At 40.5% G+C, this 26,233-nt stretch overlaps 1 protein-coding gene across 1 annotated transcript in view; it reads left to right on the top strand.

Moving 5' to 3' along the window:
• ENTHD1 (ENTH domain containing 1) overlaps window positions 1-26,233 on the top strand; it is an 81,740-nt gene that overhangs the window by 35,307 nt on the left and 20,200 nt on the right. The window contains exon 4 of the mRNA XM_052641431.1: window positions 9,637-9,760. Within this exon, the coding sequence (XP_052497391.1) occupies window positions 9,637-9,760 (124 nt within the window). The remainder of the gene's footprint in view (window positions 1-9,636; window positions 9,761-26,233) is intronic.

The raw sequence follows: 26,233 nt of genomic DNA, 5'->3' as shown, positions 1-26,233 counted from the left end.
CTTATTTATCTTATGTTGTATTCTTGATGTATAAATTAATCTTAATTTATTTAACCCATCCCTGTTGGTAATCATTTTGGGATTTTTTAATGTTTTTGTCTAATAAAAGCAGTGTTACAATAACAACCTTGTACATGCATTTTTATGATGCTGTCCCAAAAGTGGAATTGCTGAAAGGTTATATTTATTTTTAGTTTTGAAAAGTACTGCCAAATTGTCCTCCCAAAAATTGCACCACTTTATATCCACCAAAAGTGTATCCCCTCATCTTTGTATATGCTGAGTATTATCAAATTTCTACATCTTTGTCAATCTAAGAGGTAGAAAAATCTTAAATTTGTTTTATCTTAATTGTAAGTTTGAACAACTTACCACGTGTTTATTGGGCTGTGTGTTTCTTTTTATTTATTTATTAATTCATGTCTTTTGCCCATTTTTCCACTTGGTTTCTATCTTTTTCTTTATCAGTTACTAGAGCTATTTGTCTGTTAAATATTTAGCCCATTATCTAATCATTTTTAGTTTTCACTTGATTTTTAAAAATTTATTTATTTTTAATTGGAGGATAATTGCTTTACAATGTTGTGTTGGTTTCTGGCATACATCACCAAGAACCAGCCATAGGTATACATATGTCCCCTCCCTCTAGAACCTCCCTCCCACTTCCCACCCCATCCTACCCCTCTACGTTGTCACAGAGTACCGGATTTGAGCTCCCTGCATCATACAGCAAATTCCCACTAGCTCTCTATTTTACATATGGTAAAATATGGACCATAAAGAAAGCTGAGCACTGAAGAGTTGATGCTTTTGAACTGTGGTGTTGGAGAAGACTCTTGAGAGTCCCCTGGACTGCAAGGAGATCCAACCAGTCAATCCTAAAGGAAATCAGTCCTGTATATTCATTGGAAGGACTGATGCTGAAGCTGAAACGCCAGTACTTTGGCCATCTGATGAGAAGAGCTGACTCATTGGAAAAGACCCTGATGCTGGGAAAGATTGAAGGCGGGAGAAGGGGCCGACAGAGGATGAGATGGCTGGATGGCATCACCGACTCAATGGACATGAGTTTGAGTAAACTCCGGGAGTTGGTGATGGAGAGGGAAGCCTGGTGTGCTGGAGTCCATGGGGTCACAAAGAGTCAGACACGACTGAGCGACTGAACTGAACTGAATGTGTAGGTTTCAGTGCTGCTCTCCCAGTTCATCTCACCCTCTTCTTCTCACATGTTCGCAGCTTTGTCACTCTGTCTGCATTTCCACTGCTGCCCTGCATGCAGATTCATCAGTACCACTTTTCTGGATTCTATATACCTGCGTTAATACACAATATATTTTTTTTCTTTCTGTCTTATTTCACTTTGTATAATAGGCTCTAGGTTTATCCATCTCATTAGAACTGACTCAAATGCGTTCTTTCTTATGGCTGAGTAATATTCCATTGTATATATGTACAACTTCTTTATCCATTTATCTGTCAATGGAAATCTAGGCTGCTACCATGTTCTAGCTATTGTAAGTAGTGCTGTGATGAATATTGGGATATAATTATTGTTTCCTCAGGGTATATGCCCAGTAGTGGAACTGCTGGGTTATATGGTAGTTTTATTCCTAGTTTTTTAAGGAATCTCCATACTGTTCTCCATAGTGGCTTTATCAGTTTACATTCCCACCAACAGAGCAAGAGGTTCCCTTTTCTCTACACCTGCTCCAGCATTTATTGTTTGTAGATTTTTTGATAATGGCCCCTCTGACTGGTGTGAGGTGATACCTCATTGTAGTTTTGATTTGCTTTTATCTAATAATGAGTGATGTTGAGCATCTTTTCATGTGTTTATTGGCTATCTGTATGTCTTCTTTGGAGAAATGTCTGTTTAGGTCTTTGCCCCTTTTTTCACTGGGCTGTTTGTTTTCCTGATGTTGAGCTGTATGAGCTGCTTATATTAATGTGTTCTGTAGATTAATCTTTGTCATTCATTTGAATTTTTAACTTTATTTATGGCTTTTTTTGTGTGTGTTTGTAAAAGAAAAACACATTATCCACCGCCCCCCCACCCCGCCCATGTTTCGCCTTTACTGTCATACTGCCACCACATTCCACTTCTAGCATCAGAGGCATGGGTTTCTATACGTCAGGCAGTTCTCTGACACCAGCTGGATGTCCTACAATTTAATTTATTTCTGATGCTTTCTCCTGGAGACAGCATCAGATCCCGCAGGCTGAGGGCTCGGTCCACGACACTTCCTTCTCCCCGCCTCTGCTTCAGATACCAGTTGCACGTCCCAGGTTGCCGTCTATAATTCTGGGTGACCGCTATAAATCCATGTTCCAGTGACCCCTTCCTGAGGCTCGATCATTTGCTAAAACAGCTTTTAGCAGTATTTGCTTACATAGTCAGGGAAACAGTTACATTTATTGGTTTATTATATAATAAAGAATATATAAAGAACACAAATGAGCAGACAGATGAAGAAATATGTAAGCTGAGATTGAAAAATGCACCCAAAACCATTCTGTGTGCAGGAGCTTCTGTATCTCTCCTGGTGGCTCAGAGTTTAAAGCGTCTGCCTCCAATGCGGGAGACCCGGCTTCAATCCCTGGGTTGGGAAGATCCCCTGGAGAAGGAAATGGCAACCCACTCCAGTATTCTTGCCTGGAGAATCCCATGGACTGAGGAGCCTGGTGGGCTGCAGTCCACGGGGTCACAAAGAGTCAGACACGACTGAGTGACTTTACTTACTTACTTAATCTCCCAGCATGCAGTTGTGTTCACCAACCCAGAAGTTCTTTGTACCATGTACCTAGGATTTTTTAGTGGAAGCTTCATCATATAAGCATGATTGATCATTAACTGAATCTCCAACCCACCTCCCTTCTTGGAAGGTTAGGGCTGAAAGTTTCAAGTTTCTAACCATGGCTTGAGCTTTCTCATGGCCAGTCCCCATCTTGAAGCCTCGAAGAACCCGCCAAGAGTCACTTCATTAGAACAAAAGATACTCGTATTACCCAGGAAATTCCAAGGGTTTTGGGAGCTCTGTGCCAGGAACTACGGTTGTTGTTGGTGGTGGTGGTTGTTTAGTTGCTAAGTCATGTCTGACTCTGTGACCCCACAGACTGTAGAGATATACAGGGAAATCTCTGTAGCTTTCTCTCAACTTTGCTATGAACCTAAAACTGATCTAAAAAATAGTCTCTTGAAATAAAAAGCTAGGGTGACATTTTATAAACTCTTAGACTAGAGAAAGTATTTCTAGAAATAACTTCATATCTAGATGCCATTAAATAGAGGAGAATTTGACTACATTAAAATTGGACTTCTATAAGATTGTGATATTGAGATCATAGGAAGAAATACACATTTGGTCTTTGTCCATGGATCCTGAACTTCCCAGGTGGTGCAGTGGTAAAGAATCTGCCTGCCAGTGCAGATTTAGAGATGTGTTTGATCTTTGGCTCAGGAAGATCCTCTGGAGAAGGAAATAGCAACCCACTGCAGTATTCTTGCCTGGGAAATCCTATGAACTGCACCATGCCAGGCTCCTTTGTCCTCCGCTATCTCTCAGAGTTTGCTCAAATTCATGTCCATGGAGTTGGGGATGCTACCTTACCATCTCATCCTCTTTCACCCCCTTCTTTTGCCTTCAATCCTTCCCAGCATCAGGGTCTTTTCCAATATCAGCTCTTCGCATCAGGTGGCTAAAGTACTGGAGCTTCAGCTTCAGCATCAGTCCTTCCAATGAATATTCAGGACTGATTTCCTTTAGGATTGACAGCTTTGATCTCTTTGCTGTCCAAGGGACTCTCAAGAGTCTTCTCTAGCACCATAGTTCAAAAACATCAATTCTTGTGCGCTAAGCCTTCTTTATGGTCCAACTCTCACATCCATACTTGACTACTGGAAAAACCATAGCTTTGACTATGCAGACTATGTTGGCTAAGCGATGTCTCTGCTGTTTAGTACTGTGTCTGGGTTTGTCATAAATTTCCTTTCAAGGATCAAGTGTCTTTTAATTTCATGGCTGCAGTCACCATCTACAGTGACTTTGAAGCCCAAGAAAATAAAATCTGTCACTGCTTCCACCTTTTCCCCTTCTATTTGCCATGAGGTGATGGGACCAGATGCCATAATTTTTGTTCTTTAATGTTGAATTTCAAGCCAGCTTTTTCACTGTCCTCTTTCATCCTCATCAGGAGTGTCTTTAGTTCCTCTTAACTTTCTGCCATTCAGTTCAGTTCAGTTCAGTTCAGTCACTCAGTCGTGTCCAACTCTTTGCGACCCCATGAATCGCAGCACGCCAGGCCTCCCTGTCCATCACCATCTCCCGGAGTTCACTCAGACTCACGTCCATCGAGTCCGTGATGCCATCCAGCACCTAATGACCTGGAGAGTTCCTTTTTTGGTATCCTATCATTTTGCCTTTTCATACTGTTCATGGGGTTCTCAAGGCAAGAATACTGAAGTGGCTTGCCATTCCCTTCTCCAGTGGAACACATTCTGTCAGGCCTCTCCACCATGACCCACCTGTCTTGGGTTGCCCCACAGGCATGGCTTGGTTTCATTGAGTTAGACAAGGCTGTGGTCCTAGTGTGATTAGATTGATATTATCTGCATATCTGAGATTATTGATATTTCTCCACAATCTGGATTCCAGCGTATGATTCATCCAGCCTGGCATTTTGCGTGATATACCCTGAAGACTGTTGAGAGTCCTTGGGACTGCAGGGAGAGCAAACCAGTCAGTCCTAAAGGAAATCAACCCTAAATATTGATTGGAAGGACTGATGCTGAAGCTGAAGCTCCAATACTTTGGCCACTTGATATGAACATCTGACTCATTGCAAAAGACCCTGATGGACAAGAAGAGAAGGGAGTGGCAGAAGATGAGATGGTTAGATGACATCGCCAACTCCATGGACATGAATTTGAGCAAACTGGGGGAGAGAGTGAAGGACAGGGGAGCCTGGCGTGCTGCACTCCATGGGGTCACAAAGAATTAGACATGACTTATCGACTGAACTCTACATTAGAAAATAAATAAGCAGGGTGACGATATACAGCCTTGACCTACTCCTTTCCCAGTTTTAAACTAGTCAGTTGTTCCATGTCCAGTTCTAACTGTTGCTTCTTGACCTGTATACAAGCTTCTGAGGAGACAAGTATGGTGGTCTGGTATTCCCGTCTCAAAAAATTCCCACAGTTTGTGGTGATCCACATAGTCATAGGCTTTAGCATAATCAATGAAGTAGAAGTAGATAATGTTTTTGGAATTCCCTTGCTTTCTTTATGATCCAGTGAATGTTGGCAGTTTGATCACTGGTTCCTTTCCTCTTAGAAACCCACATTGTACATTTGGAAGTTCTGCTGAAGCCTAGCTCAAAGGATTTCGAGCATAGCCGTGCTAGCATGCAAAATGAACACAATTGTATGGTAGTTTGAACATTCTTTAGCATTGCCTTTCTTTGGGATTGAAGTGAAAACTGACTTTTCCAGTCCTGTGGCCACTGCTGAGTTCTCCGAATTTGCTGACATATTGATTGGAACACTTTAACAGCACTATCTTTTAGGATTTGAAATAGCTCAGCTGGAATTCCGTCACTCCACTAGCTTTGATCCTTCCTAAGGCCCACTTGACTTCACACTCCCGTATGTCTGGCTCTAGGTGAGTGACCACACCATTGTGGTTATCCGGGTCGTTAAGACCTTTTTTGTATAGTTCTGTGTATTCTTGTGGCATCTTCTTAATCTCTTGCTTCTGTTAGATCCTTGCCATCTCTGTCCTTTATTGTGCCCGTTCTTGCATGACATGTTCCCTTGACATTTCCAAATTTCTTAAAGAGATCTCTAGTCTTTCCCATTCTGTTGTTTTCTTCTATTTCTTTGCATTGTTCATTGAAGAAGGCCTTCCAATCTCTCCTTGCTATTCTCTGGAACTCTGCATTCAGTTGGGTATATCTTTCCCTTTCTCTCTTGCTTTTCGCTTCTCTTCCTCAGCTATTTGTAAAGCCTCCTCAGACAACCACTTTGCCTTTACTGCTTGGCAATAAAAAGGAACAAGTTATTGATGCATGCAACAACTTGGATGACTCTCTGGGAATTATGCCAGGTGAAAAAAACCAATCTCCAAAGGTTACATCCTGTATGATTCCATTTATATAACACTCTTCAAATGTCAAAATTACAGAAATGAAGAACACACTAGTAGTTGTTGGGAGCAGGGCATGGTAATAAAAAAAAGCATCAGGAAGGAGACTTATGGTGATGGAAATGTGTATTTTGACCATAATAATGTCAGTATCCTGAATATGATTTTGTTCTGTAATTTTGCACAATGTTACTTATAAGGGAAACTGTGTAAACGACACACAGGATCTCTCTGTGTTATTTCTTACAACTGAATGTGAATATACAACTATTTCAGAATATTGATGAATTATAAAAAGTGGCAGATCACCTGGAAAATGGTTTGACAGTTTCTAAAGATGTTAAAAATAAATCTATTCTATGACCAAGCCATTCTCCTCCTGTGTGTATATCCAGGAGTAATGAATACAGTTGTCCACAAAAAGATTTGTGCAAGAATGTCCATAGAGCTTTATTCGTAATAGCTGAAATGTGGAAACAACCAAAATGTCCATGTGCAGGACAGCAGATAAACAAATTGTGATATTTTCATGCAGTGGAATACTTCTTACAGAAAAAAAATACCAACACACCCAAAACATGGATGAATCTCACAAATACTATGTTAAGCAGTGGGGATCAGATACAAAAGAATACATAATGTATGGCTACATTTATACGAAGTCCAGAAACAGGCAAACATTGATGGCAATAGAAGGTATAATACTCTTTACTGGTGGTGAGAGGATGGTATCAATTGGAAAGGAGCTTGAGGGAACTTTCGGGAGTGAAGGAAATGTGATTACATAAGTATACACATAATATTAAAAGTTATTGAGCTTTACACTTAAGGTTTTGCATTTTACTGTTTGTTAATTATGCATCAGTAATTACTGAAAAAAACATTTTCCCCTGTTCATGGAGGAAAAAAGACAAATCATCCAATCCCACTGTGAAGACTTTGTTTGGATTCTTCTCCAGACAAGCTGTAGAAAAACCTATTTATGACAGTTATGTTAAATTGAAAGTCTGAACAGTTTATCATTATTGATGACATTGAGTTATTGTGACGTTCATCAGTTCAGTTCAGTTGCTCAGTCGTGTTCAACTCTTTGCAACCCCATGGACTGCAACACATCAGGCCTCCTTGTCCATCACCAACTCCCAGAGTTTACTCAAATTCATGTCCATTGAGTCAGTGATGCCATCCAACCATCTCATCCTTTGTCATGCCCTTCTCCTCCCGCCTTCCATCTTTCCCAGCTCTTTTCAAATAAGTCAGTTCTTCACATAAGGTGATGGTCAAAGTATTGGAATTTCAGCTTCAGCATCAGTCCTTCTAATGAATATTCAGGACTGATTTCCTTTAAGATGGACTGGTTGGATCTCCTTGCAGTCCAAGGGACTCTCAAGAGTCTTCTCCAACACCACAGTTCAAAAGCATCAATTCCTCTGTGCTCAGCTTTCTTTATAGTCCAATTCTCACATCCATACATGACTACTGGAAAACCATAGCTTTGATTAGATGGACCTTTGTTGGCAAAGTAATGTCTCTGCTTTTTAATGTGCTGTCTAGGTTGGTCATAGCTTTTCTTCCAAGGTGCAAGTGTCTTTTAATTTCATGGCTGCAGTCACCATCTGCAGTGATTTTGAAGCCCAGAAAAATAAAGTCTGTCACTGTTTCTACTGTTTCCCTATCTATTTACCTTGAAGTGATGGGACCGGATGCCATGATCTTCGTTTTCTGAATGTTGAGCTTTAAACCAACTTTTTCGCTCTTCTCTTTCACTTTCATCAAGAGGCTCTTTAGTTCTTCACTTTCTGCCATAAGGATGGTGTCATCTGCATATCTGAGGTTATTAATATTTCTCCCTGCAGTCTTGATTCCAGCTTGTGCTTCATCCAGCCCAGCGTTCCTCATGATGTACTGCATATAAGTTAAATAAGCAGGGTGACAATATACAGCCTTGACGTACTCCTTTTCCTATTTGGAACCAGTCTGTTGTTCCATGTCCAGTTCTAACTGCTGCTTCCTGACCTGCATACAGATTTCTCAGGGGGCAGGTCAGGTGGTCTGGTATCCCCATCTCTTTTAGAATTTTCCACAGTTTGTTGTGATCCATACAGTCAAAGGCTTTGGCATAGTCAATAAAGCAGAAATAGATGTTTTTCTGGAACTCTTTTGCTTTTTCCATGATCCAGCGGATGTTGGCAATTTGATCTCTGGTTCCTCTGCCTTTTCTAAATCCAGCTTGAAGACCTGAAAATTCACGGTCCACATACTGTTGAAGCCTGGCTTGGAGAATTTTGAGCATTACTGTACTAGCATGTGAGATGAGTGCAATTGTACAGTAGCTCGAGCATTCTTTGCCATTGCCTTTCTTAGAGATTGGAATGAAAACTAACCTTTTCTGGTCCTGTGGCCATGGCTGAATTTTCCAAAGTTGCTGGCATATTGAGTGCAGTACTTTCACAGTATTATCTTTTATAAGTGTAAACACAATTATTTATTGTTAGAGTTCTTATCATTTGAGATACATATTGAAAGAAGTGATATATCTAAGATTTGCTTCAAAATAAAATAGATGGGAAGCAGTAAAGATACAAATGAAACAAGGCTGATTGAGTTGATTCTTGTTAAACCTACTTGACTGGATTATTGTCTGCTTTCTTTACTCCATGATAAAAAGTTTAAAATTTTAAATATGGATAAAAGACTCACACAGGTAACTTTGTTACTACCAATAAAACAGAATCGGCCTCTGAGATAGTAAGTTCTAAGGATGCTCAAGAAATGGTAGGGAAAGTTAATCCCCTCAAAAAAATCATTGCTTATCTGCACTAGGTAGCAAAGAGTGATTTTTTTTTTTAATATACTTAGAAGGTACAGATTGTTTTTTACTTATTTATTTATATTAATTGGAGTATAGTTGATTTAAAATATTTTGTTAACTTTGGATGTACAGCATAGTAATTCAGTATTTTTACAGATACACTCCATTAAAAGTTATTACAAGATAATGGCTGTAAATCCCTGTGCTATTACAATATATCCTTGTTGCTTGTCTGTTTTATACATGGTGGTTGGTATCTCTTAATCCCATGCTCGTAATATGCCCCTCTGCCTTGCCTCTTCTCTTGGTAACCATTAGTTGTTTTTTATATATGTGAGTCTGTTTTGCATATATGTTTATTTGCATTATTTTTATATTCCACATGTAAGTGATGTCGAACAATATTTGTCTTTCTCTGTCTGACATTTCACTAAGCATAATATTCTCTTGGTCCAACCATATTGCTGCAGGGAGAGGGGATCCTTAAGGATAGAAAACCACTCAACACTCAGTGGACACCCAAGTGTAGATAACTTCTGTGCTAATTTTCAATCCAAATGTATGATAACGTTAGCACATATAGACACATTGTGTCTCCATAAATTGTCCATTTGCTGTAGCAAATTGAAGCAGTGGGATTAATTTTTTTCTACTTTCATGTTCTCTTTTGCTTTCCATAAGGACCTGATGTTATTTTGTGAGGATGATCCAAAGCCAGTTTTGCCGATAATTCCTACTTCCATTATCTCATCAACAGCATGGTTGTCAGAAGGGCAAACAGATGTCTATAATCTCTTGGATACAGGTAAATTAAAGAATAAAAATTGTACTCAGAAACGTGAATAAGAAACACTGGACAGGTATTGTTTTTCGTCAGATTTTATTTTGTGAAATAGAGCAACAGTGGCTTTAATTTTGGTCATGTGGGAAAAGATTAACATGGATAAATTCAGTCCACACAGGGTCCAAGAACCTTGTTTTACTATTTGTTTCAATGTTTTTGTCTGTTTTGCTTTATTCATTTTCATTGTTTCATTTCAAAAATTATTAACTACAAATGTTAAATCTTTTATATTCATAAATTTTTTTCTTTAAAGCATAAAGTTCATTTTAGCTCCTTTTCTTGTTTGTATTAATCTTGTCTTTGGTGAAGAGCTTATATTTTTCAGAAGCAAGCGTTAGATGAAAATGTGAGAAAGTATGAAGCATGGTGTCCCACAGATTGCGTAATGATCTCTTGAGTAACTAACACTAGAGAATGGCACAGTATACTACTGACCGCCAAGAAATCACACTATCGAATTCCAGCCAGGCTCTACTGCTACTCAAGATCTGATTGACCCACTGTCGAGCCACTCCAGCCTGTCTGTTCTCCATGAACTCAGTTTCCAATACATTCTTCCCTTGATTTTCTCAGAAAAAAAGGATGAAAGATCTGTGAAGATGAACAAAACGTTCTGAGTAGTTTTTATCCGCTCATATATCTTTGCTTTTATTTTCATCCAGGCATCCTTTTAATAGAGTTGGCTCCTTATAGTCTGAGTTTCATCTTCTCCCTCATCTTTGGACCATGCACCTTAGATTCCCATTATATAGAGTCCCAATATCCAAAATATTAAAACTGAAGTTTGTTAGTATAGTTTTACTGTAAAAGTTCACTTGTATATAGTTTTCTTATAAAGCCAGTTCTGAGACTGATGAGGATATTTTAATCAACCCAGAAACAAGAAATTGTGGGTTATGGTGATATTTGTAGTATAAGGTTGGCGTTATTCACATAAATAATTGGTTATAAGTGGTAACAATTTTTTAGACAGCTTGCTTTTATTCTTAGAATACACTTTATGTAAATTGGTCCAGATCCAGAAATTTGAAAGAAAACGTTAAGGAAAATGTTTTTGTGTTTTAATATCCCCTAACATTCCCATCCCCTAATATTTTTAATAGACTTTTTTAAGAACAGTTTTAGGTTCACAGCAAAATTGAGGGAAGGTACCAAGATTTCCCCATACACCCCTCTTCCCCAAACAAATGCAACATTCTGCACTATCAACATCCCACACCAGAGCGGTACATTTGTTGCAAACAGTGAACCTCCGTTAACTTTTTTTTTTAATCATCCAAAGACCATACTTTGTTGGTGTTCACTCTCGGTGGTGGTGGACATTCTATGGGTTTTGACAAACGTATACAACATGTATCCACCATTATAGTATCCTACAGAGTGCATCTCTGCCCTAAAAATCCTCTGTGCTCTGTCTGTTCTTTCCGCCCTCTTCTGTAACCGCTGAAAAACACTGACATTTTAAATATCTTCAGAGTTTTGCCTTTTTCCAGAAATTCATAAAGTTAGAATCATGTAGTATGTAACCTTTTCAGATGGCTTCTTTCAGTTAGTAATGTGCATTTAAGGTTCCTCCATGTCTTTTCATGGCTTAATAGTGCATTTTTTAAAATTAGTGCTGAGTAAGATATACAAAGGAATTTATCCATTCACCTACTGAAGAACATCTTGGTTATGTCCAAGTTTTGGCAATTTTAGCTAAAGCTGCTGTAAATACTCCTGTGTAGGTTTTTGTGTGACATACTTCTCTCTGCCAGCATTTTAATACAAGAAATTGAGTATAAATGAGCATCAGAAGCAACCCTTAAGAGGGAAAAAGTCACAAAGCATATCGCTTGAGAGATGATCCTACCCATTTACTTGTTTAGGACTCATCTTAATTGGAGGAGCTTTTCCGATTTTTTTTAAAGATTTTTTTTTATGTGAACCATTTTTAAAATCTTTATTGAATTCCTGTTTTGAGTCTTCTCTCCAGTCTTCCCTTCACACTGATCTCAGAGATAGCTTGCAAAGGCAGATCTTAGCATTTCATTTTTTTTCAGCTTAAAACATTTTAACAGTTCTCTACTGCCAGTAAGTCTAATTTTTTTTTTTTTTTTTTTTTTTAGTGTCTTGTAAGACTTTTCATAGTCTGGTTCCAGCCAACCTTTATGGCCTCATCACCAATACTGCCAGTATTCACAATAGTTTGTGACATTCTATTACTTTCTCCTTAGAATGTCTTTGTTCCAGTTCCTTCAGCTGTGTAACACATTGCTCTAAAACTTTTGTGGCATAAAATGGTCATTTATTCTGCTCACAGATTCTCTGGGTCGGGAATTAGGACAGGGCAGAGCGGGGGCGACTTGTCTCTGCTGCATGACATACACAAAGGCTGGGGACAGGAATCATCCGATGGCTCATCCGCTTACTTGTCTGGTAACTGATGCTTGCTGTGTCAGCTGGGAGCCTCAGGTTCTCTCCACATGAGTCACCTTATGTGGTCTCTCCCCGTGGGCTAGTTTGGGCATCCCTGTAGCATGGTGGCTGGGTTCCAAGGTTCAACATCCGGTGAAGGGACTGACCAAGCAGAGCTGAATAATTTCAAAAGCCACGCTAGGATACTACCCCCCACCCCACCCATTCAGTTTATCAAGGCAATCGAAAAGTCTTGCCAAAGTTCTAGGGGAGGGTACAAAGATGCCTACCTCTCAATGGACAAGTGTCCATATCATATTGAAAAAAAAGCATATGGAGTGGGAAGTGTATTAGCACAGTCATCTTTGGAATATACAGTCTGACACAGTTCTCCACCAAATAATGAATGCTTAACAAAATCCTATTCAAACAGCAAGGCCCAGCTCGTTTGGCAGAAACCAACACATTTCTGTAAAACATTTACCTTGCAATTAAAAAAAAAATAAATTAAAAAAAAACCAGCAAGGCCCAGCTCTAATGTCACTATTGCTATAAAATCTTTCTGCACACTAGTTTCTCCTTTCAGTGTGTTCCCACAGGACTTTGCCCATACCGCCAAAATAGAATTTATAGTTTTGTACCATAATTATTTATTTAATAAGTTTTATTTATTTTTACATTACATAAATAATAAGTAAATATTTTCTGATTTTTAAAATTCAAACCATGTAGACAGAACTAAAATCTCCCTTCCCTGTTTTGGCTGTTGTAAACAGTGTCGCAGTGAACATTGGGGTGCATGTATCCTTTCAGACCATGTTTTTCTCCAGGTATATCCCCGGGAGTGGGCTTGCAGGGCCATATGGTAGCTCTGTTTTTAGTTTTTTGAGGAGCCTCTGCACTGTTCTCCGTAGTGTCTGTACCAGTTTTACATTCCCACCAACAGTGTAGGAGGGTTCCCTTCGCTCCACATCCTCTCCAACATACGTTGTTTGTGGATCTTTTGTTTATTCTTTTATTTATTTATTTTTATTTGTGGATTTTTTGATGATAGTCATTTTGACTGGTGTGAGGTGATACTCATAGTTTTGATTTGCATTTCTCTAATAATTGGGAATATTGAACATCTTGTCTTGTGCCTCTCAGGCCATCTGTATGTCTTCTTTGAAGAAAGGTCTATGTAGGTATTCTGCTCATTTTTTGATTGAGTTCTTTGTTTTGATGATGTTATGTCTCATGAGCTGTAAATTTCAGAGATTAATCCTGTCAATCACATCATTGCAAATATTTTCTTCCAATCTATGGATTGTATTTTCATTTTGTTTACTGTTTCCTTTACTGTGCAAAAACTTTTGAGTTTAAGTAGGTCCCATTTTTTGTTTTATTTCCATTATTCTGGGAGTCAGAGCAAAAAAGATACTGCTGTGATTTATGTCAGAGAGTGTTCTGCCTGTGTTTTCCTCTAGGAATTTTCTTGTGTCCCATCTTTAATCCATTTTGAGTTTATTTTTGTGTGTGGTGTTAAAATATGATCTAGATACATTGTTTTTTTACATGTAGATGTCCAGTTTTCCCAGCACCATTTTTGTTGAACAGACTGTCTTTCCAACACTATATAGTCTTGCTTCTTTTGTCATAAGTTAATGGACCATAAGTGCCTGGGCTTATTTCTGGGCTTTCTATCCTTTCCATTGATCTATATGCCTGTTTTTGTGTCAGTACTACACTGTTTTGATGGCTGTAGCTTTGTGATATCCTCTGCAGTGAGGCAGTAGGATTCCTGCAGCTCCCTTCATCTTTCCTAAGTTTGGTTACTCAGAGTCTTTTGTGTTTTCAAACAGAAAAGTTTTGTTCTAGTTCTATGAAAAGTGCCATCAGCAATTTGATAAGGATTGCATTGAATCTGTAGATTTCCTTGGGTAGTACGGTCATTTTAGCTATTGATTCTTCCAACCCAAGAATACAGTTTATCTTTCCATTTGTTTGTGTCATCTTCAGTTTCTTTCATCAGTGTCTTATAGTTTTTGGAGTACAGGTCTTTTGCCTCCTTAGGTAGACTTATTCCTAGGTGTTTTATTCTTTTTGATGCAATGGTAAATGGAATTGTTTGCTTAATTTCTCTTTCTGATATTTCAGAAAGTGTACAGTTAACGTATGTTGTTAGTATATAGAAATGCAACAGGTTTCTGTATATTAATTTTGTATCCTACAATTTTATCAAATTCATTAATGAGCCCTGGTAATTATCTGGTAGCAGAAGTTCTTAATTTTAATGAGGTAGAATTTCATTCTTTATGATTTGTACTTTTTTGTATCTTACGATCTAAAAAAATTCTTTCTTGTCTCAAGACCATAAAGGTTAAGATTTGTATAAGTTTGCTTTCCACAATTAAGCTCTTAATGCCGCTGGAATTGGATTTTGTATGTGGTTGAAGCAGGAGTCCATTTTTACTTCTAAATGGGTAACCAGCTATCCCAGCATTAGTTATTTAAAAGTCTGTCCTTTCCCTGATGAACTGAAGTACCATCTATGGCCTAAAGCAAGTTTACACATATGCATGGATTTTTGTTTCTCAGCTTTCTGTTCCACAAGTTCTGTTCTGTTCCATGAGGCATTTGGCTCTCCCAGAACCAACAAATACTTGTAACTACTCAACCTTTGTAAAGTTTTCCTTTATCAGGAAGAGTCATTGTTTCTTTTCCTTTTTTTAAATTAAAAAAAATTTTTTTGACCCTTTGCTTGCTTTCCCACATAAAAGCTTGTCATGTTCCTTGAAAAAAACCTCTTAGAGTTTTTTATTGGCTCGCCAATCTTTAAGTCAATTTGGAGAAGTGACCACTTTACAATATCAAATTATTCTGTTCATTTAAGTCTTCTTCACAGAGTTGGCCTCCCTGATAGCTCAGTTGGTAAAGAATCTGCCTGTAATAAGGGAGACTCTGGTTCGATTCTTGGATCAGGAAGATCCCCTGGAGAAGGGATAGGCTACCCACTCCAGTATTCCTGGGCTTCCCTTGTGACTTAGCTGGTAAAGAATCCTCCTGCAATGCAGGAGAACTGGGTTTGATCCCTGGGTTGGAAAGATCCCAGGAAAGGCTACACAATCCAGTATTCTGGCCTGGAGAATTCCATGGACTGTATAGTCCATGGGGTCACAAAATGTCAGATACGACTGAGCAACTTTCACTTTACTGTGTTATATTTTATAGTTTTTCCCCATACAAGTCTTATGCATCTTTTGTTAGATTTATCCTGTGTACTTTATGTATTTTTTGTTGCTGCTGTAAAAGATATAATTTTATAAATTGCATGTTCTAACAGTTTGTTGATGAAAATGAGTAGAACTAATTTTTGTATATTGATTTTATAGCCAGTAACCTTGCTCAACTAATTCTTACCAATTTTCCTGTAAATTCTTCTCAGTTCCTTGTGTTGAAAATCATATCACTTGTGAATGATGGCAGATTTATTTCACACTTGTAAACTACCTTGTATTTCATTTTCTTACCTCACCTTGCTAGGCAGAACCATTCAGGGAGTACTGAATAGAAACTGTGATTGTGGTCTTCCTAGATTCAATCTGTATCTTAAAGAAAATGCTTTCAACATTTTGCCATTAAGATGAGTTTACTGTATGTTTTTTGCAGATCTCTATTCCTAATTTGTCAACAGTTTTATCATGAATATGTGTTGAGTTTTATCCATTTTTAGTATCTATATTGATGGTTATAGGTTTTTCTCCCTTAAACTGTTAATTTGGTAAATTAGCTGATTTCCAAATGTTGAAACAACCTTGAATTTCTGTAATACACTCAGTTTGGTGATGATATATTATCTTTTATATATCTTGCTGGGTTTGGTTTGCTAATGTTTTATTTAGGAGTTTTGCATCTGTATCCATGAGTGAAATTAACCAGGACTGTCTTTTCTCATATTTTCTTTGTTAGATTTTGATACTGAGATGTTGCCAGACTCATAACAAGATTTGGAAAGTATTTGCTCTTTGTTTATATGCTGGAATAATTTGTGTAGGGTTGTTTGTGAGATGATATGAAAGTGGATAAAGTATTCTGTACCTTCAGTAATGGCGCTGGCAGAAGGACTGCAGGCAGGGGAGGCAAATGGCTACCTAGAATACATCTGTCTCCTCATAAAGACAAAGCACTGCCCCCTTTATAATGGGTAGGTCCAGTGTAATCAGCCTGACACCAGGTAATTGGCTGCTTTTCCTGGAAAACGGTGCCATGCTAGGAATATAGAATTAACTTCTACTCTTAACAGGTTGGGCATTCAGCAGCTATGGTGGCCAGGTCACCTTGGTGACAGAAAGCTCATGTTGTTGAATCCATGCATGCTCTCCACCCCTACCACACGGCCAGAGTCCACTGCACAGCCACTAGAGTGACTAAGGAAAGAGGATGGTTGGCGTCCATTAAACAGCGTGTCTTGCCCGTCTGATTTTTGAGAGCCTCTTCTGCAGTGAATGTCCTCTGGCAGGCACTTCTATGGGACGTGAATGTCTTCACACAGTGTGCATATACACCCTGAAGATTCACCCACGTGTTGGTCTCCAATCTTCCAGTCTTTTTTTTCCAGGTCCCTGATAGCCCCCATCGACCATGAATTGCTTCTTGCCTTCCATGTGAAGTGTGCATCTGTTTGCAATTCTGTCTTCTGGAGGATTTTCCTACTCTTTCAGGGCACTTGTGAATGAGGCTCTGATTTAGCAGTTAACTGCTGCTGGCTACTCCTGGCATTCCTGAGATTCATCTATAAACCAGCCCTATACTTTTCTCTTAACTGGCAGTTCTACGTGGAGCTAGGGGTGGAAGTTGAGAGGGAGGAGTAGTAAATAATGGGAGCAGACTCCGTGGAGTCTGAGCCATCTGTCTGTATAGTTTCCATGGGCTTTCTGGCTCGGTCTGGACTCACCCGTTCCATTTGATGTTACAATAGGATGCTGCTGTGCGATCCCAATTCTTTGTCCTCTAGACCATAACGCCCATTACATGATGGGCACATAATTGTTTGGTGTATTGAGGTGTAGGCAAAAGAAGACATGGCTTTACTCCTGAGTCCTAGAGGTCAGCTTTGTGACTTTCCTATTGGGGCTCACGAGATGCTCTGCTTACCATCTTTCTCTGCATCAGGCACTTGCATTGGTTCAAGGTTATATGGTCCAGCTGTCTGAGAAGCGTATGCAGTGGCCTCCACCTGTGGCAGAACCTTTTCTTGCTTTGATCCTCACTAAAAAAAAATGGCAGTAAATGGTCAGAGCAGCACACCCAAATGTGGTATACATTGCCTCTGAAATTCCAAGACACTTGTTTCACTGTGATTTATTTCTTTGTGTTGGATAATTCAAGGGGCAGCGACTTGTCTCTCACTGCTTTTTTTTTTTTTTTCTTTTCGGCTGCAGCTGAGGTTGCAGCATGTGGGCTCTTAGTGGAATCTAGTTCCCTGAGCAGAGATGGAACCTGGGCCCGCTGCATTGGGAGCACGGAGTCTTAACCACTGGGCCACCAGGGAAGTCCCAATGACTTGTGTCTCACTTTAGAGAGGATATGTTAACATGCAACAGACCACTGAATAGTCTAGAAACTCCACAGATGTTGCAACCCTAGAGCATTCTGAGGATTTATCTCCCACCTCTGCGTGCGTGAAGCGCTAAGAGGGCTTATCTCTTCCTGCTTATTAAGTCCAGTTTGTATCATCAACATAAAGGACCAGTTTGATGTTCTATCGGCTATCAAGGAAATCCAGGTCTGTCTGGTCTCTGATGAAAGAGGTTGAAGCAAGACAGTAAAGGTATACTCTGTCTCTGCCACATGAAGACTGATTCTCATTATTAATAGAGGTTTTTAAAGAAACATTTCTAGGCCAATAACTGGACATAAGATTCCAGGGGCTGTGTTGATTTGCTCTAGGGAAGATACCACAGCTGGAATTACAGCTATGATTGGCATCACCACTTGATTATATTTGCAATAATCTCTGGTCATTCTCCACAAACCATCTGGCTTTTCACTGCCCCTATAACTTTTATGTCTTTGATGGTAGCGCTAATGTCTGCTGTTTCCCAAAAAATATTTTTTGGAGTGAGAAGGTGTAATTAATTCTTGAGGTTTCTACGTGGTCCGTCTAACCGTAATAGCCTGAACTCCATGGGTTGTGAAACTAAAGTGGGGATTCTGCCAGTTACTAAGTGTATCTATTCCCGTTATACATTCTGAGACCATGGAAATACTGGAGGTAGGGCTGCGATTTTACGGGACCCATTGTGAGCTGTTGCCTAGGTGGAGACTTCATGTGTCACCTGATTTCCATAAATCCCTACTTAGTAGAGCATAATGGCATTGTTGGATCTCCAGAGATTAGTGTCAGTTAAGAGCCAGTATCTAACAAGACCGGGGAGTTCTGTGTGTTTCCCTTTCCAAGGAGAGTCACTATTGTAAATGGCTTCGGGTCCTCTAGGGAAGGTTTAGGAGATTTACCATCTATACCTGCGGTGGGCATTTCGGGATTCTTTCTCAGTGGGATCTGACCTTCCGCTCAATCAGGAGATTCTGGCTTTGTGAACTGGCTTCAGTTTAGGAATTGAGTAAAAGGCCATGACTTCTCTCATAATGACACTACTTAGGTTTTCCATCTATGTATGTAGAGCAGCGTCTGCAACGTGGGAGACCTGGATTCGATCCCTGGATTGGGAAGATCTCCTGGAGAAGGGAAAGGCTACCCACTCCAGTATTCTGGCCTGGAGAATTCCATGGACTATATAGTCCTTGGAGTCACAAAGGGTTGGACACAACCGAGTGACTTTCACTTTCACTTTTTCCACTTTTTCGTGTAGAGCAGCACTTCATAGGCTGCCCACTTATTTTCTGTTCATCTTGTCATTCATTAACCATTATTATGTATCCCTGAAAGTGAAAACAAACAAAAAACCTGGTATCATTGCATCCCTGTGGCCTGCTATGGTTCTTGTGCCTCGCTTGTCTCCAAGATTAAGCTGTTACCACTCCAGGATGCCATTATCCCCACTGTGATCAGGGAGCCCAGTCCCACTGCATCATCCCTGGGGTCCTCTCTAGCCCGCAGAGGACCACCACTACAAGCGCTGCAGTGATGCTGGTGCGCCGTGCCAATAGTTGCTAGCGTGTTGGTGAAGAGAGTTTGTTCCAGGGCAGTTAGGAGGTGTCTGAGCACACTGCACGTAATAGAGCCCTTCCAACGGTCCCGTCTCCCAGAGCCTTTCCGCTTCCTTTTAGAGGCTGCCAGGGGCGTGTTTTTCTGCTGAAGGCCGCTTCTGAGTCCCACGCAGTAGTGTTCTCTGTCTTTCTCTGGCTCTTGGTGTCACTCTTCAGGTGCTGCTGAAACGTCACAGCCTCAGGAGGCTTTCCTGAGCACAGTATCAGAAACTGACACCTCACCACCTCCACTGGCTCACTGTCTCCCTGCTCCCTGCTTTATTTTCCTGGAAACACTCAGCATCGTCCGAATTGCTATATCACTTGTGTGTCTCTGATTCTGTAAGTGAATCATTTGATTCGGGGGCTTTGCGGACCACCCCAGGGTATGGTGACTCTGCTCTGACTGTGAACTCTGCTCTTGGCTGCTTCCAGGTGTATATGACGCTGTTCAGGCCGTTGCTCACGGGTTAGGTGCACTGCATTCATGGTTTCCGTTCTGAGGGCGGTTGCTCCATGCTTTCACATTGCCCTGAAAGTGTCTTTCAATCAATCATCGGAGTATTGCAAAGCATGTTTTTAATTAGAGAAATGACTACAGGAATTTGAGTGGTTATCAACATAGTAACTGTGCCTTATATGGTTGGTGAAGAAATTCAGTTAAAACCTTTTTTGAAATTTAATTGTTCCCACCTTATTAACTTCAAAAATCTGGAAAACATGATTCGTGCATGAAAAATTGACATGAATGGAACTGTGAAACGTTCTTACTGAAATGAATAGGGCAAAGCCATAGTCATCTGCAGAAGTCAATTAAATAATTAAAAGACTAGAAAGATGGTAACTATATTTAAAGATGTCACCTTTTATTTGTCATGCAGTGGCCGACTCTTTTCATCATTGCAATGATTAAAAGAAACACTGACTTTTGAATTATTTATACACATTAGATCAAGAGCCATCCCACCTAAATCTTTTTCTACATTACTAACAAGTGCATGTATTATAAAAATATCATATAACTCTCTGAGATTTCAAATTAGGAGAAACAGTCTTAACGTAAACTAAGGTGACAGGTTCTTTATCAAATGACTGTGACACCTGAGGTGTATATGTCCCAATTTGACTTTATTTGAGTGAAACAGATGGCTGTGTACCTATTTCCAAGTGAGTGAGTTATGCATCCTACAGCTATTTACTGAATACCTACTGTGTGTCAGGCCATATCCCTGCTGGATATGCGATGATGACAAGATCCCTGAGTTTATGTAGCTTCCAGTCCAGGGTCTAATCAGGACTGATCAGGTCTGATCAGACAGATGAGGTAAGTGTCAGGATAGAGTGGGCAGGGAAGCACACGAGAGGGCACCTGACTTTGACTTCAGATGTTAGGGGAGACTTTCTAGAGAAAATGATGTTCAGGAACCTGAAGGATAGATAATGACTAAACTGTCAGCCCTGGTGCCATGTGTGTGCTGGGTATACTTTTATGCACTTTAATTCATTTACTCTTCAAAACCGTCTTATGAGATAAATGAAGAAAATCCACACAGAATTTTTAAATAACTTGCCCAAGGTCACAGAGCTCGGAAATGGCAAAGTCAGGATTTAGACCAAAATAGTCTGATCCCCGAGCCTATGCTGATGTGTTTCAAACCTTTTAACTGTGATCTGCAGCCTGAAATTCCTTTTGTGTAATGACCCAGTACACACAAACACTCACCAGAAACAGTAGTGTTGCAATAGTTATTGGAAATGTACTCTGATCCATTCTATTTTATTCTAGACAGTTTTTCCTTTTAATATTGGATGTGACCTACAAAATCGATCTCATAACCTACTAACAGATCACAACCTGCAGTTTGGAAAACACTTCACTACACTGTTTTGCCTATTACACAGAATCAGCCAGACCAAGTGAGGGAAGAAGAAGAGAATATCTTAGGCTGAGTGAACAGTGTGTGAGAGGACAAGGGGTAGGGTAAGAGGAAGTTGGAAGGGGATTGGTGATCTTAGACCTCACACAGCTCCCCAGCCCTCCCACCAGCTGAATACACGGTGAGCAGTCAGCAGTCTGTTACCTGAGAGAAGGCCTCACAGAACCCAGCTATCTTGGTACCTTGACCTCAGACTTCAGCCTCTAGAAGTGTGAGAGAGAAATTTCTGTTGTTTCTAAGCTACCCAATCTGTGGTACTGTGTTATCGCAGCACTAATGGACTAAGGCAAGCATGTGCTGGAGGAGTTTCAGTAGTGTCTGGATAATGATGGGGAGCCTTTGAAGTGATTTAAGCAAGGACATGAGACAAGCAGATCTTCCTTGCTTTTAGGAAGATGACTGTGGATGGTGGTGTAAAGAAAAGATTGGAGGAGGACAAGTTAGGGAGAGCAGTCAGGGGTCAAAACAGAACTGGAGACTAAGAACATTTCTAAAATGCAGCTCTGATCTGGTCAGAATTCTGAGAAGCTCCCCTTAGGATAAAGTCTAACACCTTAGCCTGGCAGATAAGCTCCTTCCTCATTGGCCTCTGCTTTCCTCTGCAGCTTGCCTTTTACCTCCTTCTTCCTCCATCACGTGCAGTGGTCTAGCAATGGATGCTGAACAACTTGCCAAAATACTGTGTTCTCTCACACTTTGAATATGCCCCTTACCCTGTTCTCCATTCCTATTCATTTGAATCTTTAGGGTTCAGCTAAATGTTGCTTCTTCCAGGAAGCCTTTCCTGACATGCTGGATTATTGCTCTTCCTCTGGGCTCTCCGGTCCTATCTCTTCATGGCAAATAGATGGGGAAAAATGGAAACAGTGGCAGATTTTATTTTCTTGGGATCCAAAATCACTGTGTACAGTGACTGCAACCGCAAAATTAAAAGACATTTGCTCCTTGGGTTCGCGCAGAGCCGGACATGACTGAGCGACTTCACTTTCACTTTTCACTTTCATGCACTAGAGAAGGAAATGGCAACCCACTCCAGTATTCTTGCCTGGAGAATCCCAGGGATGGGAGCCTGGTGGGCTGCCATCTATGGGGTTGCACAGACTGACATGACTTAGCAGCAGCAGCTGTTTGGAAGAAAAGCTGTGACAAACCTAGACAGCACATTAAAAATCAGAGACATCACTTTACCAACAAAGCTGTGGTTCTTCCAGTACAGATATGGAACTTTTTCACAACTTTAATGTGTACGGATGTGAGAGTTGGGCCATAAAGAAGGCTGAGCGCCAAAGAATTGATGCTTTCGAAATGTGGTGCTGGAGAAGAATCTTGAGAGTCCCTCGGACAGCAAGAAGATCCAACCAGTCAATCCTAAAGCAAATCAACTCTGAGTATTCATTGGAAGGCCTGATGCTGAAGCTGAAGTCCCAATACTTTGGCCACCTGATGCGAAGAGCCAACTTATTGGAAAAGACCCTGAAGCTGGGAAAGATTGAGGGCAAGAGAAAAAGGAGCTGACAGAATATGAGATGGTTGGATGGTATCACCAAGTCAATGGACATGAGTTTGAGCAAACTCCAGGAGATAGTGAAGGACAAGGAAGCCTGGTGTGCTGCAGTTCATGGGGTTGCAAAGAGTCAGACATGACTTAGCAACTGAACAACAACAATAACAAAATATAAACCAAGGGGGAATGCATTATGGAGAGACGCAAAAGCAAAAGGACCAGTGATGAGGCTCTGGAGACCGTCCAAATGACCATGGCTGAGGCAGGGCAGTGGCTGTGGAAAAAACTGGGCAAACTTGACATACGGTTTAGAGTTCAGCCCTGAGGATCTCCTGATGGTCCATTGTCAGCATGAGGAAAAGGATGGAAACAAAGACGATTCCTAGTTTCCTGTCTTTGTGAAGTGAATGTGTGATGGTGCCATTTACTGAGAAGGGGAAGACAGGAGAGCACAGGTTTGGGGAAATAGTAAGAGTTGTATTTTGGAGTTCTGTATTTGTTCTGGAAATATTGACTATCAGTACACTAGAATAACTGAATTCCACCTTAGACGATTATTTTTCCTATTTCTTTAATCAGTCTTTCCTTGAGACACCTAATTAAAGATTCTATGTGTGCTTTCTGGATAGTGGTTATGTCTACAGTCCATTTCAGAGATCTGAGAATTTTATTACTATTTTAAAAAGCATGGCACATCTTGAATGTAGGTCATCATCAAACATGCTCAATCCCTTAATAAAATTCAGAGAGAAATCTAGTAGTTACTCATTTTGCCCTTCCTGACCACAGTCCAGCATATCCAGCATGTTCAGGCTACAGCTTCGTTTCCCTGAAGTTAGCAGTTTTAACAAAATGGAAATAGTGGTGCTTGATTTTCCCTCTTCATGTTACTATCAATACCGTCTGTATACAGGGTATATCTTGGGAGGGAGCTAATGCCTTATGCCATGAGTCTCCACACACCTCCCCCCTCTTCGGAGGAGCAGTGAAGAGACTGCTACTCACTGACCCCAGTTCCGGTGAGAGGGGCTCTGAGATATATTCCCTGGAATTGGAGAACCGGTACCTGACTCATACCTGGAATTTTAGCCGGGGTCTGACTCTGGCCTGGAGAGAGAGACACTGACCAGTCACATTGGCAGTAAAGCCACTGAGGCCTGGTGAGTTGGTTTTGGCCTGGCCCCAGAGTTGATTAGAGCAGGGGGCTGCCCAGAGGTGGGTTTGGCAGGACGAAGAGCCATCGTGGTCATCTTGGATCCTGTCCAGTAGGGCTGCCTGGAGGGCAGAGAGACCTCAGCAGAGAGAGCAGTGACCACCAACAGTATGTGACCACAGCAGGGACCAGTGAGGAAGAGACAGACCCCTGTCCCTTACCTGTCCCTCACCTGCCCCTGTGAGCTCGGAGGAGGGAGCTTTGTTCCTTTAAATGGACCTCCAGAAGACAGAGGGAAAGAAAAGTAAAAGCGGCCGGAGCAAAAGCCGGGTGGGACAGCCCCTGGTGTGCGGGGGAAGCTTTGAGGTGCTTGAGAATGACTCACTGGCCGTGGGGCAGGCAGCTGGAGACTGGAAGGAGAGTCGGAGCTCTGGATACTTGGACGAAGCACCTCTCGCTTCTTGCATCCGTACTGTCTCTCTGTCTGATCTCTGTGCTGTGCTTTTGAATCTTTGTACATGTCTTCCAGTTCCCAGTTTTCTCTTCAACTGGAGTTAATCTGCTGCTTAAATCAACCAGTTACATTTAAATTTTCAGGTATTTTATTTTTCATTTTTAGAGGAGGGCATGCAACCCACTCCAGTATTCTTGCCTGGAGAATCCCATGGACAGAGGAGCCTGGTGGGCTACAGTCCATGGGGTCGCAAGGAGTTGGACACGACTGAGTGACTAAGCACAGCACAGCACAGAAGCCTATTTGGATCTTTGTCAGATCTACTTGGTTTTATTTATTTATTTACTTTTAGCCATGTCCTGTGACATGCGGGATGGGGGATCTTAGTTCCTCGCCAAAGGATTGAACCTGCGCCCCCTGCATTGGAAGCGCAGAATCTTAAGCAGTGGACCAACAGGAAAGTCCTTTGTTTCTATTTCTATAATTTCTTATTTTCTGCTCATGTTTTCAAACTTTTATTTCTTTATAGAACTTAAATATTCTGTGGTCATTTTATGTTCTGTATGTTATAATTCCAATGAATTAACAATGTCTGAAGGCTTTGCTGGTCTAATTCTGCTGACTTTTGTATTTTCAAGCACAATGTGCAGTACATGATCCATCCTCAATATATTTTATTGCAAAAATGAATGAATGAAAACCTGTGAAATAAAAACAGCAAAGAAAACAATACATAAATTATAATATAGTGTTGTAAACCATATTATTAAAATGTAAGCTGTGGAGGAAATAGGTGAAGGAGATTAAGAGGTACAAACCTCCAGTTATACGTAAGCTATGGGGGTGTAGCCGACAGCATAAGGACTATGTCAATAATATTGTAATAACTTTATATGGAGACAGATGGTTACGAGACTGGTCACGGTGACATTTCATAACGTATGCCAACATCAAAGCACTATGTAGACACTTGAAGCTCACATAATATTGTACATCAATTATATTTCAATTAAAATGCATATATAGATGTATAAGCAGAAAGCTGTAAAAACAAGGACCATCCCCCTCTGCCAAAGGAAGAGAAACAGTACCTAGCATCTTAGGTATTCTGTAAGGTATTTTCCAAAGGGACATATATAATTTGTGAAGTTTTAGTAGGTGAGAGGTTTTCATGTGTGCTTATTTTGAGTAACTCATGCATCATGAGAAATAGCAGTTGCTTTTGAATTCACAATTTAAATTATATTTAAGGGTTTGTTGCAGTATTTCAGACTTAGGCATGATTTTTACTCAGTGTTAAGGTAAAAAATAGTTTGTCACTGGTCTGTCCATCTATGGGGAAAATGTTTGACAACTGTAGTTCTTCAACGTCACCTTTCCGCAGCACACCAGCTCCCGTGTTCTCAAATACAAGAACCAGTGCTCACAAAGTCTTGCCTTATGCTTTGTGGTCTGCGAATGCAGAAATTTCTGGGGGGAAGGGAGAGTACCTGGTGTGTTCAGGTCCCCATCTGCTTCCAGACAGGGCCATGGCAGCAAGTCCCTCATGATGCCACTTCTTTAGACTGTCCCGGAATAACAGTACCTGTTTACTACATTTGTTTACTGTGAGCCAGGTACCATTTCAAACATTGCACATGTTTAAGTCACTTCAGAATTAGACCGCTGGTCCAGTTCTGCTTAATATTTTTACTCTCCTGGAGTCACATGCAGGGTTTTATTGTGATTATAAGGATTGGTTGGATGGTCACAAACACTTGTGCCTTCAGGCACCTGCCCGTTGCAGTCAGCCTGGAGTATG

The sequence above is a fragment of the Budorcas taxicolor genome, chromosome 5 (genome assembly GCF_023091745.1).
Source record: "Budorcas taxicolor isolate Tak-1 chromosome 5, Takin1.1, whole genome shotgun sequence".
Classification (NCBI taxonomy): domain Eukaryota; kingdom Metazoa; phylum Chordata; class Mammalia; order Artiodactyla; family Bovidae; genus Budorcas; species Budorcas taxicolor.
This window is presented reverse-complemented; position numbering and strand designations above follow the sequence as displayed.